At 37.1% G+C, this 19,796-nt stretch overlaps 1 protein-coding gene across 1 annotated transcript in view; it reads right to left on the bottom strand.

The window, feature by feature from the left end:
- The window catches only part of LOC107670805 (tetratricopeptide repeat protein 27-like), a 108,693-nt gene extending 91,052 nt beyond the window's left edge, over positions 1-17,641 (bottom strand). Inside the window, exons 1-5 of the mRNA XM_016463572.1 lie at positions 17,302-17,641; positions 13,144-13,321; positions 10,233-10,362; positions 6,660-6,800; positions 2,708-2,810 (exon numbers count right to left, since the gene is read on the bottom strand). Of these exons, the coding sequence (XP_016319058.1) occupies positions 2,708-2,810; positions 6,660-6,800; positions 10,233-10,362; positions 13,144-13,321; positions 17,302-17,380 (631 nt within the window). The 5' untranslated portion in view covers positions 17,381-17,641. The remainder of the gene's footprint in view (positions 1-2,707; positions 2,811-6,659; positions 6,801-10,232; positions 10,363-13,143; positions 13,322-17,301) is intronic.
- Positions 17,642-19,796: the final 2,155 nt, after the last annotated feature.

The following is a 19,796-nucleotide window of genomic DNA, read 5'->3' as shown; positions in this document are numbered from 1 at the left end:
TTGACACTTAGAAAGTTAATAGAGTGAGAAGTTGCAATTCAGGGTCAGCGATACTCTTATCTTATCTTACTTGCAAAATATTTGAAATAATTTTGGTTTATTTTTTAATTTTTCGGTTTTTATTTGTTTTAATATCTGGCAACACTGTATCGCCATCAAAAGAGTTATCAAAAGAGCCCATGGACATGTTATTGCTGACAGGATAGCACATTCTGTAAGGGAAACGCAAAAAATATCATATTATCTATTAGAAACGTTATCAAAAACAGTAGAATTTAACACTAGTAAACAGATCTGTAGAACAAGTAGGTTACAGAATGAAATGAAATACGCAAACACTAGCCATGAAGACGTCTATGCTATTTTATTCAGTAGTCGTTACATTTTCACGAAGTCATGCTAAAAAAAATCAATAAGACAAAGTTATCATAGAGCAATGATTATTAATGAAAACTATAACAGTAATATGGATTGTTGCATGAATAATAAACAACTGAAAATTATCCACCCCTAATCTATAGTAAATATTAACAATGCAATAAATAGACTGGTATAATTTGAGAGTGTTTATCCTTTCAAAACAGAAAACATCTTTCACAAACATCTTCATCTCGGTCTCACCTCACTAATTTTCAAACCCTGGCTATGGCCATGATAGTAAGTTTTGAATTGCAACAGAATGAGCATCTTCTGATGATTGGTCTCATATGTGCCAAGTAGATCAAACAGTTATCTCTTATTTCAAGCAAAATTAATAAAGTAATTGACACAGACTGCTATGACTTTGAGCCATCCAGTAAAACGCTCAAATCTGCAAAGCAAGCCACATCACAGAGAAAGGAAAGTTTGTAAATGAACTGCATGCATAAGAGTTGCATTACCATTTATTTTAGCCATTTGAGACAGAAAACATAATACTAAAGTAATGAATGTATGTATGTGTGTACTGTAAAAAAAAATCAAATATGTGCTCAAAAATGTTCTATAAAATTAGTTTACGTAATCAAACATGCCATAGAACCTTGGGAGGCTATATTACTAGTATCTCATTTTTAAGAATTAATCATTTTAAGAAAAATATAAAAAAGCAGTAACCAGTAATATTGACTTCTTCATTGTTGTAGGCACTCATTGTACAAGTAGGATGGTTGGTCACTATTTGTTCCACCCGTCCTCTATTTACGGCTGGGTAAATAGTGACAGTGACGAGCGCTGCGTTTTAGTTATCAACTCAAAAAATAAATAAATAAAACATTTTCAAAAAGAGGGCAAGGGCAAATGAACTTGTAATTATTATGGCAGTGCATAAAAATTCAGTGTCATCAGTTTGCCAAAAAGAACACAGAACATTTTACGCACCATTTACACCTGGTAAGGAGCAGGTGTACATTTCTTTCGTACCAACTAACATTTTGAAAATACGAACATTTTCATGAATTCGAAAGTTTACGTCAGAACGGCTTTATGAACTATTTACACAAAAAAATGTTCTGCTCGTGTTTCATGAATGAGGCCCATTGAGAGTAGGTTTGGTCTGCAGAAAGCAAAATCTAATCTAACACAGCCAACAAAAACACTCAGATCACAAGCATTGTGAAACCTCAAAGTTACTCCACCTTTGGTATCACTGCGTCTCTATTTCACACACAAACATGAAGTGCTGACACCATCAGCTCATACTAACGCTGTCACTGTCACCGCAGAGAAATAAACACACACACTACTCCAAAACATACACACACAGCCTGAATCTCCACATCACCCCCGAGTTGACATCAGCTTCCTTAAAAATGACCCACTTAATAAGAGCTGACATCTGTGTCATCTCTCTGCTAAAGAGCATCTCACGTCGCTGACGTGCCTTCAGCAGCTGAAGTGATGTCAGGATCTGAGCTGTGAAGAAATCTGAAGCAGCGCAGGGATCAGAAATCCTGTTAAACACTTCTGATTCCTATTTCCCCCAAGGACTTTTTTTCCAATAAAAAGCCTACACCCCCGTCTGAAGTCAGTTTAAAAAACATATTCCAACAGACAGGGCCGTCCTTAACTGACGCGGGGCCCGGAGCGAGGTAGGGAGCGGGACCAGGTGCAACCGCACCAGTTGCACCCCCCTAAGGACGGCCCTGCCAACAGATACCAGGCCCAAAAAAACCTAAGAAAGATCGTTTAAAAAAAATTAACTGCCACAAATGAAAACAACAAAAATATTGATGATGCTAAATGCTTTGCCATGCTAAGCTATTACACATTTGTATTTAAAGATTGTACTGAAATCACACATTTTTATTCCTATACATGCTTTTTGATCATTTCTTCAGCTTCAACAGTTTTTCTCACTTATTTTCTCCACATGCATTTAAAACAACAAAAAAATCCTTAAGACTTAAATCAAACTGACCTGAGATTAATCACAACATTTGGTTTGATGCAAAAACGTATTTGAAAATTAGACTACTTCGAGATTATTAGTATAGGGTATACTATTTTTGCATATTTAAATCACTGTCTTTTGGCATCTACAGAAGCAAAATCTTTGTAGTTGTCTGGTATATCTAGAAAAAGTTACATTAGCTCTAAAAATCAACTTCTTTTGGAAGAAAATTAATTTAGTTTTTACCTCCAGGACTCTCTTGCTGCACTCTATATGGTACTGCACTGCAGTCTCAGGTAACAAGAACTCAGTAACAGTGTGTGCGTGTTTTCTTGCCTTTCTCGATGCAGCTGAGCACGAGGTTGAAGAGCTGTGGGGATCTCTCCTCTAGTATCTGCTGATGTAGACTGACATATCGCAGTGTCCACCAGGGCAGCAGCTATTTACAAACACGCAAACAGAGAGACAAGAACACAAGTTACATTTACACTACAGTTCAAAAGTTTGTGGTTGGTGATATTTATGTTTTTGAAAGACGTCCCTTTTCAATTTAAAATAACATTTTAAAATGTAAATTTATTGGCAAAGCTGAATTTTCAGCATCAATATGCAAGTCTTCAGTGTCACATGATCCTTCAGAAATCATTCTAATATGCTGATTTATGTGGAAACCATCATTTTTTTTTTTCCAGGATCCTTTAATAAATGAAAAGTTCAAAAGAACAGCATTTTATTCAAAGTAAAATCTTTTGCAACATTATAAATGCCTTTACTGTCTCTTTACGGTCAATTTAATGCATCTTTCCAGTAGGGCTGGGCGATATATATAAAGAAAATTATATCTACATTGTCAATTTTTACGATATTCGATATATATCTCGATATGTTTGCATTTGCTTTTAAATAAATAAAAAAAACATGATTTTCTTTTGTCCCCATTAAAAAAAAAAAAATGTTTAGATAGAACAGCTATTTTTTCAAAGTAAATACAAAATGTTTAGTGCAAATTTAAGCAGTTAAAAAAAAAATCTAGACCAAGTGATCACTTACTGCTTTATATTAAATGAACATGTAACTGAAGTAATGCAAAACAAGTACAGAAAGTGAATTTTGTCAACTTTTTAGTGCATGCAATTGACAATTTACACTGTGCAACTGGGGGAAATAATTAAACTGGAATAAGTATTTTTTACAAGTTTTTAGCAAAGAACACAAGTCTGTCAACGGTCTCTGGTTTAAGAGAAGCTCTGTGGCATGAAACTATGATCCCACTGGCACTAAAAACCCTCTCAGATGGGGAGCTAGTTGCTGAAGCACATATGTATTTCTTATATATATATATATAAATTAATACCAAAGACTTATGCACTCTCTCCGTCTATATTAGGAAAACTGGTAAAACAAATTAAAAATATTATAACCGTGAAATTCCTAATAGTAATTCCAAATTGCATTAGCCTATGTTTCTCTATTCAAACAACAGCTGTTGAGTAAGTGCATTTATTTAGCGATCACAATCGCAAACAATACAGTCGAGAACTCATGACAGAACACAGACCGGCTGAGTGATGCTTTTATTTAGATGCTAAACTCCAGCTTGTTGGTGTTTTCAGATCATCGGCGGCGGCGCTTCCGCAATGAGGAGCGAGCGTTTGCGCATGGTTGCCAGATTGCTTAAAATAAGCAAAACATCGGGCAGAAAATGTATCCTTGTAACAGCGAAGCTCTGATTCGAGGATTTGAACTCGTTATCTGGCAACCGCACTCATGAAAGCTCACGTAGTAGAGGCGTGTAGAGCAGTCAATAACATGTTGTCTTCTTTTTTGGACATTCGGCACGTTCTTTTGGGAAAGTATGCTTGAATTTGAAATATTAGATATTCACGATATTTTCTAATTTTACATCGTCGTCAAAATTATTGCGATATTATCGCTAATATTCGATATATCGCCCAGCCCTACTTTGCAGAATAAAAAATTATTTTTCAACAACAACAAAAACAGTAGTCCCCAAACTTGAACAGTAGTGTACAGTACACACATTCACGTCGAGCAAGATACCCCCTATAAATGGACATTTAAGATTGTTGAAGAAATGAACTGTAAAAGAACTGTAATTTCCTAACACAACATACTGTTAGTTCATCTGTTCTAGACAAGCAACATTTATGCGCTATGACGAGTAGTAAATGTGGTCCACTTTCACTCAGAGTTACACAGTCAAGGATGAAACGATCCACATTGTAACACTTGTGTCTCTAAAACTAAACAAAACAGGAGAACCTGGCTTCATTCTGTGTATGCAAACAAACTCACAGAGCTGTAATGTTCAGAGAGAAACATTTACTAACTTATTTCCACACAACACACAAACAGTCAATCTGTATGCTGGTGTATCTGCCCTGGAAATGACCAGAGTCAGAGTTTGTGTTTGTTTGTTCTTGCACTAATGAAATAACGTTCTGGAACATGAAGCAGTGGGGGGTTTGTGACATGCCGTGCGCCTCTCCCTCTCGCTCAACTAATCGCGGCAGAAATATTTTCATCCCTGTGCTTGTAGTCGTACAAGTGAATATATTAAATGCATTAGTAACGCCTGTCTTACCACATAAATATTCACAGAAAGAAAAAAAAAAGACACATGGTACAGCATGTGTAATGGCTTCATCACAGTTATAATACTGTAAGAGAGTGCAAGCCCTGCTGGGAAAATAAACAGTTTAATATTTACAATATAAATAAATAAACCCAAACAACTGTAAGAGACTAAGGCTATACTATACTGCATTGAGAGAGAGAACAGTGAGACTCATGGTTTTGAATGCACGAGAGCCACATCTATCTTACACAGAAATGCTCCTATTCTGACTGACAACATGAAACAGTAAGAACTACACCTTCAGTTCTGCTAATGATTATTTTTAAGGTTTCCGAGAAAGTGGGAAGCACATTTAATGTATAATGAATCAATCGCTGACGTTATCGACAGGCTGCTCCTGTGGAAGTGGGCTGCAGAACTCCTGTGACTTTACAATTAGCACAATTAATGTCTATACTGTGCATGGCAATGAAATGGTATCTGGGATGTTACTTTTCTTGCTGTAATGAGCCATCAGCAGTTTTAGAACAGAATTGAATCATTAATTGCCACATGGTAGGTGACATCTGAGAATAACATTTTAAATAGCAGTCGGTTCTTCACACAAAACAACTGTAGGGCTAATGAAGAATGTAAATTATGCAAGTTATATGGATGATTTTTGCTGTTTTATGACTTTTTTTTTTGTCATGCATGGAGCTTGATGGCTTTATTACTATACATTTACTGATCTAAGGTGCCATTCAAAAGTTTGAGGTAAGTAAGAACTTTTTCTTTTAAATTCAGCAAGGATGCATTAAATTAATCAAAGGTGACAGTAAAAACATTAATAATGTTGCAAAAAAGTTATTTCAAATAAACGCTGTGCTTTTGAACTTAATTTATAAAATAATCCTGAAAAAAAAAACATCATAATTTCCACAAATATATTAAGCAGCACGTTTCTTGATAATATTGACAATATTAAGCAGAATGAATCTTGAGCTTAATATCAGCATATTAGAATGATTTCTGAAGGTGACACTGAAATTATAATATAACTGTCAGAATTTTTTTCAGGTCCACCTGAAGAAATTACACTGCACTTTTATTGTTTGTGTTAGCCAGACAGTGGACTTTTTTCCCATGTGAATATAAGAATTTGTAAACAACTACACAAACAACCACTCATCCTGCTGTTGGAGGATCATGTAACAAATATGGGACTGAAGTAACACAAACTCTAATGAAAAAGTCTAATGATCCGCTGCTGTGTTATTGGTTAGGCCTTGACACACACAGAGCCAAAAGAATTTAAATTATTAAAAATAATTTAATTGTTATTTCTGACAGCCCTTATAATTCTTCATCGTCTCTCTCAGCAATGCACACAGGAGCATGGAGTAACGACCTCAAACATATGAGAGAAATTAAAAAGTGACAGTTCCTTATTACCAACACACACAGTGCCATATTGAGTAACTGTTCAAGTAAACCGCAGAACACTCCTTTCCCCTAACACCAGTTTCCCACCCATATTCAGTTTCCCTTATCTTGTTTTGATATCAATTCCAATCAATATTATCTACTTGGTACGGCAAGTGATACTGTCTTGCTGTTGCAGTGCATTGGTGTGTCGTCTTGTGTTCCAAACCAAGGTGAATTCTACTGCATTCCTGCAGTGGTGCAAAAAGTGATCATGTATCTCACCTGAAGGGTCTCCAGTTTGGGGCCGCAGTTGACGAATATGACTCTGGTCAGCAGCAGCAGGAGGGGGTTGGAGACTAGACTGTAGACAGACTCTCCATCCAGCTGAAGACTGGACAGCACAGCCGTGTTCAGGGCTGCAGGCTGTGAGTGAGAGTGAGAGAGTGAGAGTGAGAGTGAGTGTGAGTGTGAGTGAGTGTGAGAGTGAGAGAGTGAGAGAGAGAGATAAATGAGGAAAGGCAGAGAGAGAGCGAGAGAGAAAAATGATGATGAAAGATTACAGAAAATTACAACTTCTCACAGTATTAGGGACATCTAATATTAATTTATCATGGTTTTACAATAATAATGAAAACTGCAACAACCATGGTATTGAGTTAAACTGTAAATAAATTACTAATTAAACCTGAAATTAAACCACAAACTTCTTAATACTTTTCTCATCTACTGTATGAAAAAACAAATTGCCTAGTTTAAGACAAATTGCTGGTTTGTAGTTTAATAAACTCTTTTCCTAAAAAATGGAAGAAAAAGTATTAAATTCATGAAATTTCTCAATTTATGGAAAATATAAGTTTATAAAAAAAAAATGCAAAATTAGGCAGTCTCCAGTGACAGTTAATTTACTGCATTAAGTTGCAAATTATTTTGCAAACTATTTACAAATTCTGTAGGTTTTTTTTAACACCAAATTTGTATAATATTAAGTTACTATATTTAAAAGACCTGTGCATATTGAAACGGATCACGCAATCAAACACAATGGGCTAACAATGATGTCAAGTTATTTTCTCATTGTTTGTAATATCAAAACTTTGAGCTTTTGTTTTTCCATTTTGGAATTTGTTTTCATTTAAGATTTTTTTGTTGTTGTTCTGTGAGGTGGGTTGTGAGAAAGGGGAAAAATTGTAAAATCAAGAGTAGCATTGTTAACTAAAATACCATATTTAAGTTTAGCAATATAAAATAAACAGCATTTAATCATGGCAAATTTTAGTAATAGGGTCACAAATACATATCAAATTCCTAAATTCATATTAAACTAATTCAACAGAATTAACAGAACAAAATGACTTCATTTAAAGAGTTTCAGGCCTTATTTTTGTTATTTATTGAATTCATTTTATGAGGCTTATATTCAGACCCTACTGATGGTAAGTGCCTTCAGTCCATCCATCTCTCTCCATATGTGCTGCTCTCAGTCTAATTTAGAGGGCCCGTGCTCTCTAGGACAAGGCTGATAAATCAGCAGCTTTAGAAAGGTGTGAGACAGCAGAAAGTGTCACACACACACACACACACACACACACACACACACACACACACACACACACACACACACAGTGCCTCTCCAGGGATCTACGAGGCCTCCGTGGGGCATTAGGGAGAAGAATCTCTTCACCTCTGCATAATTAGGAGCCGTAAGAGGTTTCATTAGCAACCCTGCAGCCCTCAACACACTCATTATCCAGAGCACTGACCTGCCCGGAGTCGCCATCTCCTTACGTTCCATCCATCATACACACATACATCCCACACACACACATCACATCATTTCACATGAGCTTTTAGCTGTTTTTTTTCCCACTCGTTAAATGTGCTGATATTAACAAAGCACTACTTAACCTAAAGAATACACACACTTACACAAAATGATTCTTGAGGTCAATTAGATCATTTAAAAAAATATATCAAGAAAATATCGGAATATATATATTTATACAACAGATCTTTTTGGTCCTTGAATCTGATTGGCTGATGGGGTGAGATATTCTAGTGAGAACAGAATTTCAACAACAGTTTCACCGTTTGTATCACTACGCTTGTGGTATTTCTCATAGCGAGTGTCATGGCGGTTGCCCAGATCCACTATAAATAACACTGTTTTTGTGTCATGGAATGTAGCTTTTTAGATGAGGATGTACTTATTTAGACTTAAAATATGTGGTATGTTAATAAAGATTACATCTATTTGAAAATTTGCGTCGAAGTTTTCAGAGATGTGAGCTTCAGGATGTCAGCGGCTGTTCAGCGCTCATAAACCCACCGAGAGCAGCCACACCTCAGCCAGATCTTCTGTAATTTGCTGCTGGCTCTGATGTCTCTATAGTGGTTAAATATGAGAGATAATTTGTTTTGGGTACATCTAATGGCAGTATTTGGTCTCAATCTATTATTTGATTCAGAGCAAATAGTTTTGGCTGAGGGCAAAATTTCTTCATGTTATTAATTATATTATATGTAATATTAACGCTGTATATCAGAGCACTGCTTTGTACTTTTGACTGAATTGCCAAGCAACTTTTATGATGGCTGCTGTTGTTGCGGTTTATTAAATATTATTCAATAAATAATATTTTATATAAATAGTAGTATTTGATAATAGTATTTTGTATTAAGAAACGGTGTGTGTGTGTTTGACTTTGTGATGGTAATTTTAGATAGATTGTTCCACCATTAGATAGCAACAAGCAGTAAAGACTTTTATATTGAAAGAGACTGAAACAGGGCTGTAAACAAGGAAGTTGTTTTTACTTTCAAAGACGCAGCCAACAAATACACAGTGCCGAGAAGCTTTCCTCAGCGGACATTCAAACTAATGTTTTATTGAGAATATGAGATTGCTCTGAAGAATGAATGCTGTATCAGATGCAGCCATTTCGCACGGCTACTCGTGTGATTCTGCTCGTATATATGCAGGGCTGTCGCTAGTGGGGTGAAAGGTGGTGCCGATTATAGGGGCCCACGGCTGAGGGGGGGCCGGTGATCTCAACCAACTGGCTGAAGCCAGCCTAAAAAGACGCTCAATTATTCAGACACCAGATATCATTTTTGATATTTTTTTACTAGAGGGTGCAGGACACTATAGTTCACTTATGTAAGTGAGTATAGCAAAATAAAAGTAAACCGTGACATATTATACCCAAAAATTCTTCATACAGTGGACTACCAGTAAAACTGATAAAAAATTTGGGCCACTTTGATCTGACCATGTTTTGCTTAAGTGTTTTTCTTTAATTGCTAATGTGAACTTTTTACACAACAGACTGAACAAAATTAATAATTTCTTGGTAATTGATTGACCTAATTTGGTATTATCTAATTGAGTACTTAAATTTAACAGCTGACAGCTATTCAACCTAACTCATTACATACCTTTCTATCAAAGTTAACTGACATTATCAAGATGAATTTGTTCTGACAGTTTAACTAGTTCTTGTCATATTTTATTACCATTTTCTAAACTATAGCAAATAAACTGTGATAATGTGAGAAATGTTGAAGGTGTCTGAATACATTTTGGTTTGACTGTATATTTAATTTTTACAGTGAAGACTATGCAGTGCTATTTTACATTTGATTATTCGGTTTCTGTACCTGGACACCTACAAACTTGAAAAAACTTAAACACTGTGTAAATAGCACAAATAAATAAATAGAACGAACATACAACATGCGAACATACGCATGCGCACGTACGCGCACACACACGCACGCACACACGTTGAATATTTCGGCCAATTACAGACAATGACACTGGTCGTGTATAATCACAGGTGCATCATGGTACTGTACCTGTGAGAATTTCTGGAGCAAAGCTTCAGGCAGAAAATCAGAGACGTGGAGCTCAACTGGCGGCCCGGTCCAATTACTCCGAGCGAAGAGGTTCAGACACCCCACTGCCAACACCAACAGAGCAGTTTCTCTACAGCAGACAAGAGATCAGGTTCAGAAACATGCATGTTTGAGAGCTAATGTCATCAGGTAAATGTTGTTTATTTCTGAAAACATCTCCACACTTTTGTGGCTTCGGACTACACGACTCTGGATGCAAATGTACAAACCTGAAGGAACGAATCGGGTGGCAACAATGTGCCGCTTGCTGAAATCAAAGACCTGAGATTGTAATTCTGCTCTACGGTGGAGTCAGTCCCCAGATGCCATTGAGAAAGGACATATTTACATGCGCACACATCCACGCATTCACTGCGATCTACAGCGCTGATGTATTATCAAAGGAGAGAAATGGCTGTGAGTCATGAATCTCATTGTACATTTTAGTCCCTTTAAAATAATACATGATGGATAAATGAGAATGCACAAGAACACAACAGAAAGAGAAGGTGAGGACAAAAAGAAAAGGGGAAAAAACAAATGACATCTCTCTGCAATCAACAGCACACAAACATCAATCTACCTGCATCTAATCTCTCACCAGAAAGCATCACTCATTATTCAAGCCACTCCACCCATCTACAACTACTTTCTGCCTCACTAACAGAAGCCACAATGAGAGAGGCTGTATAGAAAGAAAATAATGCGAGAGGGCACGATCAAGCCGAGGAGAGATAAGAAGAGAGGCACGGCTGAGGAGCGCAGCGCAACCCCCTTTCCTCAACTCGTTCTTTCTCTGGAGAGAAAGGATGTTAAAGTGGGCTTATCGAAAATTAATAATTTATGCCTGAAAGGAGGGGGACAGTGTTTGAACTCTTCTGTATGGTTTTATTCATTCTCAACAATAAAACGCTCCACTCAGCTGAAGCCACCATCAACCCGCTAAAAGTCCTTACGTGGCGCTACACAACGCACTTGCAGTACAATCAGCTTCCTTGATTATAATGGAAGCATTCTAGTTTTGTGTTTCTCGCTCTGTGTGAATGTGCGAGTGTGTGAATGAACATTCTGTCATCATTTACTGCACGACTTTCTACTGAAGAATGCAAAAGAAGATTTTTTAAAAATGTTTTTTTTTTGCAAACTCAGTGGGGTCCAATGGCGCGTGCGTGTGAGAGAGAGAGAGAGAGAGAGAGAGAGAGAGAATGTATGTATGTATGTATGTATATATATACACCCATCAATAATTCTTCCACAGAGACACTATAAACAGACTAAAAAAATCGCAAGGGTGCGATATGAGCTAAACTCCTGTTAAATAATTCATAGCAGATTATATTAGACAGTACAAATAAAAACAATTAATCACAATAAATAAGATATTTCACGCCGTAAAACAAAACTCATTTAAATAGTGCTATTTAACTGTAAATCCACTGCAATAAAAGACCAAACCTCCTGTAATTTAACAGGCACAATGAGTGAATCTAATTGAGGACATCTTTAGGCAGTAGTGTAATTTAAATGAGTAGTATTACAGTTTCACTAACTACATTAGTCCTCATTTGCATTTAGATTCTAATGAATTTAATTAACTCGCATAAATTTCACATTTAAAACACAGAACATGTATGTGCCTTCAGCATTTCAAGTCGGCATGAAATCAAAATGGACAATTCTTATTTTTTGATGGAATACTGTAGCGTTTATTATAAATAATTTATCCATGAACTTCATTATTTTTTTTTTTTTAAATCATGTGCCCTCGTAATCTTTAATCAAAAACGTTAACCTCCCCTCCCCCTCAAAATGACTCCTCTACTCTTCCGGTCACGAGCTATGGCGCAAGGGCGGAGCAAGTGACGTGAGGGGTAAACGCTGGGATAAACGACAGGGGGAAAAGCTGAAGCTGATGCTTCACTTTATATCACTGACTCCAGTCATGAGGGAGTACGTTACCCTTAAACATTGAAAAGATATTAGGATATTATGACAACATTACTCTAGGACATCACAAACTAATTTTTTTAATGAATATGACTTAACCTGATGGAGGACGCGCTCAGCCATTCAGGCAGTCTCTCTCTCTCTCGCGCTGTTTAGGCATGTTTTGTATGAGGGGCCGTATAGGCCATATTTATTGAAAAGCCTCTTACAAACACTACTGAAACGAAAAACATTGATCAACCTTAGTGAAATTCATTCATATGCTGTAAGAGGTTTTTCAGTTATGCATATGAATGTATTTCACTAAGGTTGATCAATGTTTTCACTAGTGTATGTAAGAGGTTTTTCAGTTATGCATATGAATGTATTTCACTAAGGTTGATCAATGTTTTCACTAGTGTATGTAAGAGGTTTTCAGTAATGCGTATGAATGAATTTCACTAAGGTGATCAATGTTTTTCGTTTCACTAGTGTTTGTAAGAGGCTTTTCAATAATTATGGCCTATACGGCCCCTCATAGTTTTGTGCCGTTGATCGTCGTCGTCATCCTTAATAAATAAAACATTTATTCATGCTTGGGGGTCGGCGGTGAATCCAGTGGAGAGAAATCCCCCACCACTAACTGCAAACTAGCATTCAGATCTGCCTCTATTTTGTTAGTAACACCCCAACTTCCAACGAACCAATCAATTCCCGAAGGACGAAATCAAGTCCCGCCCTCTCATTTCAGATGCCTTTTCACTCGGATATACGTCACAGTAGAGAAGAAAAGACAATCGCAACTTCCGTTTCATGCCGAATTTAAGAGTACAATGCATATTTCTCATTATGGTGAAGATCATGGAGCACAGTTAAATGTTCTGTGTTCTTTATACAAGCATAGTTAAAAACAGAAAGCCAGCTGGCATATGATCTAAATCCTTACCTGTCACTCCTCTGGTCTTCAGTGGCATTGCTCAGGTAAGACAGCACCTGTCTCTCCAGATAGGCCTCAATACTGTCATCTTCTTCAGGAGCACCTCCCAGCAGCCCCTGCACCGCAGAGCTGAAGAGCACGGCCTCGAAATCTCCCTCACACACCAACTGCAGCAACGGCCCTCCATCTGAACACACACAAGTAGAGAGTAGCTAAGACAGTCATTCAAACAAACCAATGCGTTTATGGTTTGTTCCAGAAAGCCACTTTTTAGCACAAATATCTCAAGTGCCAGTGCCTCAAACAGAGAGGAACACGATTCTCAGCTCATTGTCATATTTTAAAACTGAAACGAGAGCAGAACACTCTGTTCTCAATCTCTTTAATAAGAACTCAACTATGAGCATTAGGTGTACAGTATGTGTGTGAAGAGGTTTAAAATATGATACTGGCTTCTAGACTACAGGGGAAAGCCTCAGATGAAGTTACAAAAACAATCGATCACAAAAATGAGTGAGTGAGTGAGATGAGATTGGACTTTTTCAGGTTGAAGCTCTAACAACTTTACACAAACGTGTCACAGAGGATCCTCATTTTTAATGTCGCGATTGGTTATGGTGTCACTTTTGATGACACTCTGCAGTCTTAAGTGTTTTTGTTTTAGACACATTATTAAAAATTAAAAATTTTTTAACCTGAAATGTTTGGAATTTTTACAGGAAAAAAGTTAAAACACTACAATAAAAACTTGTTCATTGGTTAACTACGTTTAGTTACCATATACAGGTGCATCTCAATAAATTAGAATGTCGTGGAAAAGTTCATTTATTTCAGTAATTCAACTCAAATTGTGAAACTCGTATTAAATAGATTCAATGCACACAGACTAGTAGTTTAAGTCTTTGGTTCTTTTAATTGTGATGATTTTGGCTCACATTTAACAAAAACCCACCAATTCACTATCTCAACAAATTAGAATACTTCATAAGACCAATAAAAAAACCATTTTTAGTGAATTGTTGGCCTTCTGGAAAGTATGTTCATTTACTGTACATATACTCAATACTTGGTAGGGGCTCCTTTTGCTTTAATTACTGCCTCAATTCGGCGTGGCATGGAGGTGATCAGTTTGTGGCACTGCTGAGGTGGTATGGAAGTTGAATTACTGAAATAAATGAACTTTTCCACGACATTCTAATTTATTGAGATGCACCTGTACTGTAACAGTGTAATTTCACTGTAAATGTATGGTCTTTACAAGTAAAAACTATTAATTACTGTATAATTTACAGTGAATACAAGTAAAAGGACACTGTAAGAAAAACAAATCCTGTGTGCTGGTAATTTTCTGCTGAGTCATAATCCGTTTTGCTTACAGACATTTCCTTGAACCCTAAAACACAACACAATGCAATGCATCATTCAAAATATGGGTAAAACACCTGTGAAATCAATACGGAAATTTCTTCACAATAATGCACTATTTTTATGAACTTTTCTTAGAGTGGTCGTTCCCAAAAATCCCTGCAGAAAACATGACATTTTATATAATTAATTTGCTACATCATTTGGTATGAACAAAGATGTCCATTTACTCACAAATGAGTAAACGAACACCCATTGTCTACCACACAAATAAAACAGAAATTCAATTCCAACCATCATCTCCTCAGGATCAAAGTCAAATTCAGTTTCAGCCATTTACTCCCTCACTTGCATACTAGAGGAAAAAAAGGAAAACCATAAACAAAAATGAGAGGAGCAGCAATACGCCTCCATGAAATGTGCGAACCGTGAAATTAAATAGTTCATTGTACACAAAGCACCAGCCTGAAAAAGCATAACAAAATGACTCTCCCTCAGAGTTTATTTATACCAAACTTGCAGTTACTACATGGCATATTTGCAGAAACATTCACCAGAAAAAGTCTGAGCTATAAAAGGTCAAAAGTAGTACTTATTTTAGTTTTATCCACCACTACTACAATAAACCCATGAGTAGGCCTACATTATATATGGACAGCTACACTGAATTAAAGGGAATCTTATTTGATTACAGATTTATGAACAGCCTCGAATTCAATTTAGATCTTGGATTACATGCATCACTTTGCAGATACAACATGGTGCCACCTCTGACAAGAGTGAAGAAAGCTGCACTATTTCTAGAAGAACACTTCGCTTCCAGCCACTTATTCAGTCGTTGATCTCTTCTGAGGAGAAACTGGCATGAATAAATGTGACTGAATGAGGACAGACTGAAATAGCTTAATTGAAGATCAGATCAACACATCTCAGATACAATCCTGTGAATTACACATTAATCATTCCTGAGGTTGATGTTCATGAGAGAGAGGGACACACATGGGAGGAATTAAATGTGCATTGTAGGATGTATACAAATTAACAGTTACAATATTCAAAATGCACAGCTATTTGTCATGCCACTAACAGCACATTAAACTGACAGAAAGACGGGGGAGATGGATAATGTATGAAATAAGAGGCAAGCAATAAAGAAATAATGAAACCCTATAATTTAGCCTAATGGGGGCGTTCACACAAGGACGCGTTCCCTCTGCGTTCATTCACATCACATGTGTGACTTTGCTCGAAGTGATATCAGTGTTGTATTTTGTGTGTACTCAAAAGTAGCAGCCTACTTTAAATACTTTTTACAAGCCAACAACAATTTCGAGTTTCGAGTCAGACATGATGAATAACGTGCGGTTCAAGTGAGTTTGGTTAATCTAATAAGTAGTCAGCTCAATTCTATCACAACTGCCCTGTGGCGTTACCAGTTCATTCGAGTCATTGGTTCAGAAATCAGACTCGCGTCGCGTTATGTTTGTGGTCAACTTAAAAGAATCGTTTTATAGGAGAAATTTGTTCGAGAATCGGACTACCTTGGTCGTGCTGAATTTTGACTCCCTAAAAAAGCTTATATACACATCCTCTGTTCGGGAACTGAACTAGAATGTATTTGCTTGATTCACTAAACGAACTGGCTTTGTAGGAATCACACTACATTCGCAGCGCTGTATTCGATTCACTAAAAAGAACCGGCTAAAATAATAATTTGTTCGGTATCCGAACTACACAGTATTTGCTTCATTCACTAAAAGAATCGGCTCTTAATACTCGTTTGTACAGGAATCAGACTATCCTGCGCAGTTTTGTGATTCACTCAAAAGAACCGGATAAAATAATCATTTGTTCGGAGTCTACATGGATTCACTAAAAGAATCGGCTCTCAATACTTTTTTTGTTGTTCAGGAATCGGACTACATTTGTCACGCTGTATGTTTTTTGATATTCAGAACCAACTAGGAGCCATCCATTCGTAATTGAACTACACCAACATGATTTTGAAACAATAAAAGAAGCCAGTCATTACAGTCATGCGTTAAGAGAATCGAGCTATATGCTTGCTATGTTTCGCGCCGTAGAACCTGTAGCGGTGCTGAGCAAGAAACACTAACGTTCGTGACAGATTTAATACGGTGTTCCGTGACCGTCCGCATCAGCAGGTTCGAGAACCGTTAAAAAAAAAACAACAACAACAATCACTTAATTATGAAACCTTCAATCACGACAGTAATTCAGTTCCGGTATTATAACAAAATAAATAATGACATCTTAAATGTGTTGCGCTCCTTCTAGTTGCCATTAAGGCATCCTGTGTGAACGCCCACTAACAATAACACACGCACAGCAGTGTGTACATGCAAGGTAAGGCAGGCAGGTGCAGCCCGGCTTTGTTCTAAAACTGAGAGCTAAATAACAGTGCATCTTCTCACCTCAACAGGATACACGCGTCTGTCCTCGATGCGCTGCCCACACTGTCCCTCCATGCAGTCAATACACAAATACAGAAGTCATGCTGTTAAATCGCTGTTAAATGCCGCTCAGTTCACAGTCAGCGGAAACTCACGCCTGTCTGGACACAGTCCCGTGCGCGTCGGTGCGGCGCGGACATTTCAACACACATGCGGCACATTTAAACCACGTGAGAGTGCATAACCGCTGCGTTCAGCAAAGCAACCAGCACGCAACACATCCACAACAATAACCGAGCAGATCCAAACACGGCTGAACGAAACCATCAACATCAGCATCATAATCCTTACAAAACCACATCAGCTCAGATGTGCCGCTGTCTCTTACCTGCGGTGCTGAAGCCACTCTGTTTCCAATCCGGACTCAGTCCGCCCAGAACCGCCGCCTCGAGCTGCAGCATCTTCATCCTCGTCAACCCTCAGCAGAGAAATGAGACACGCGTCACGTCGCTCAAGACCTGCTCTGGCTGTGAATGTGAGGTGTGAAGGGTTCGTGTGCTCACTGTGATGTGTTTGATTTCTGCCCATGTGCTGCAAGTGTCATCAGTGAGCAGCCATGACAGCGACGTGGTGCATTATGGGATACTTAATAAGGCAATGCCGCTAAGGGAACGTCGAGATTTGACCAGACGCTCAAATGGACGCAACATAAAATCAGTATTGGATTATTACATGATTGAAGCAAGCAACACATGGCTTTTATGCAAATTCCAAGTATAATTAACCATTATATTGTCTTTTTCTTTTTCTTAAAGAATAGGATATAAGTAACGAACCTTTTGGTATCATCTATCTATCTATCTATCTATCTATCTATCTATCTAATATTCAAATTACTTAACCTCTGGCCTTTCATCACGCAACATAAAATCAGTATTGGATTATTACATGATTGAAGCAAGCAACACATGGCTTTTATGCAAATTCCAAGTATAATTAACCATTATATTGTCTTTTTCTTTTTCTTAAAGAATAGGATATAAGTAACGAACCTTTTGGTATCATCTATCTATCTATCTATCTATCTATCTATCTATCTATCTATCTATCTATCTATCTAATATTCAAATTACTTAACCTCTGGCCTTTCATTATTTATTTGTTTGTTTGTAAATCTAATACTCAAATTCAGCCCAAAATGTATTTTATATACTATTATATAATATTATTTCCTATTATAATTATACAATTAGTACAACAATAAAATAATACAATTTCCTTCAGAATCCCTCATTTTTTATTAGTCACTGCTCTCTTTTGTATTTTAATGGAGCTAACATGTAGTTTGAAACTTTTTAGCTTGTGTTTGTGCTAACCATAAAGCTCTAAGGCAATTCAAAGAAAGTGGAAAAATTAGCATATCAAAAAGAAGAAATATATGCCTAGTTTCTACTTTCAGAGACGATTCCTTTCTTTTTTTTAAAGAAACTTTTATTCACTGAGCCCTTTTCCTCTCATCATTCTTACTTCGAGATATTAATTATATCTGTCCCTTTTTTCCAATAAAGTTTTTGATTATTTTAAGCAGGCACAGAGCTGTGAATATAAAGCTTCCTGTGCAGATGAACACTATATCTGTACCAAATGACTGACTGCTAGCATAAGGGAACCTGAGGGGGCTGTTGACTCCTGGAACCCTCCTGTTCTGTCTCTCTCATGCCTCTGATGCTTCTGGCGGTAGCAGAAGGTCATTCTCTTTACAAAAATCAAGCAGATGATTCGTCTTGATTACACGGAGTGGCAGAGGACTGCTGGAGTCCGGAAGGTTTGGCAGTGTGTAACGCGTGTTTGTGTGAGTGTGTGTGTCAGATATAAGGAGAGACCCCTAAGGACAGGTCAAAAATACATTCACACACTCAAATGCAGAATGATGTGTCGTATTAGACGTGAAATGACCGCGATGGAAACTGTGACCCATTACATCAAATGTGACATTAAAGGTCAAATACATTTGTGATCACATGTTCACTGAAATGTAGTTGCTGTATGTTTGTTGTTTTGGTGTACGCTGTTTTTGTGCTGATTTTAACACTGAGCACTTCAATTACATTCTATAGCTGTTTTCAATCGTTCTTCCTCTCTCTTGAGCAGAGAGGAAAGGTAATTACAGAGGCAAGATATGGCTGTATTTTAACACTCATTAGCCTAGAGAAATGTCTGGCTATAGGACCAGAACCAGAATGCAATGTGAACTATGGGTTTCTTTATGTGTGAGCTGCTTCATTTTATTATAATGTGTCAGCTAATTATACTACTTTCCTGGAAATGTGTTTGATGAAAGAATGATTGTTCTCCAATGGATTTAATCAAATAATCAATATAAACATAGCAAAATGTGTGTATGTGTGGGTGTATATATAAAATCCAGAAAAAAAAACAGAAAAAACACATTATATAAAGGTTATATATAAAGGTTTATATAAACATGACTTAGTACTTGGTGCATAAACCCTTGTTGGCAAGCACAGAGGTAAGACGTTTTTTGTAGCTGGTCACCGGGTTTGCTTCTTGCTGATGGTCTTGTAGCCCATTCAAGCCTTGTGCAGATCTACAATCTTGTTTCTGACATCCTTTGTCAGCTCTTTGGTCTTGCCCATGGTGGTGTTAGAGGTTGGAATGGAAGATATACAGATTGTGTGGACAGGTGTCTTATATACCTAACGAGCTGACATTAGGAGTAACTTCTTAAAGTCACAGGACTAATCTGTGTTCCACATGGGCACATAACCAATCTGTGGGAGCCATAATTCTTGCTGGTTGGTAGGGGATCAAATACTTATTTCACTCACTGAAATGCAAATCAATTTCTAACCTTTATATATG

This window comes from Sinocyclocheilus anshuiensis, unplaced genomic scaffold (assembly GCF_001515605.1).
Source record: "Sinocyclocheilus anshuiensis isolate Anshui unplaced genomic scaffold, SAMN03320099.WGS_v1.1 scaffold784, whole genome shotgun sequence".
NCBI classification, from domain to species: Eukaryota; Metazoa; Chordata; class Actinopteri; order Cypriniformes; family Cyprinidae; genus Sinocyclocheilus; species Sinocyclocheilus anshuiensis.
Note: the sequence above shows the minus strand (reverse complement) of the source record. Positions and strands in the feature narration are given on the sequence as shown.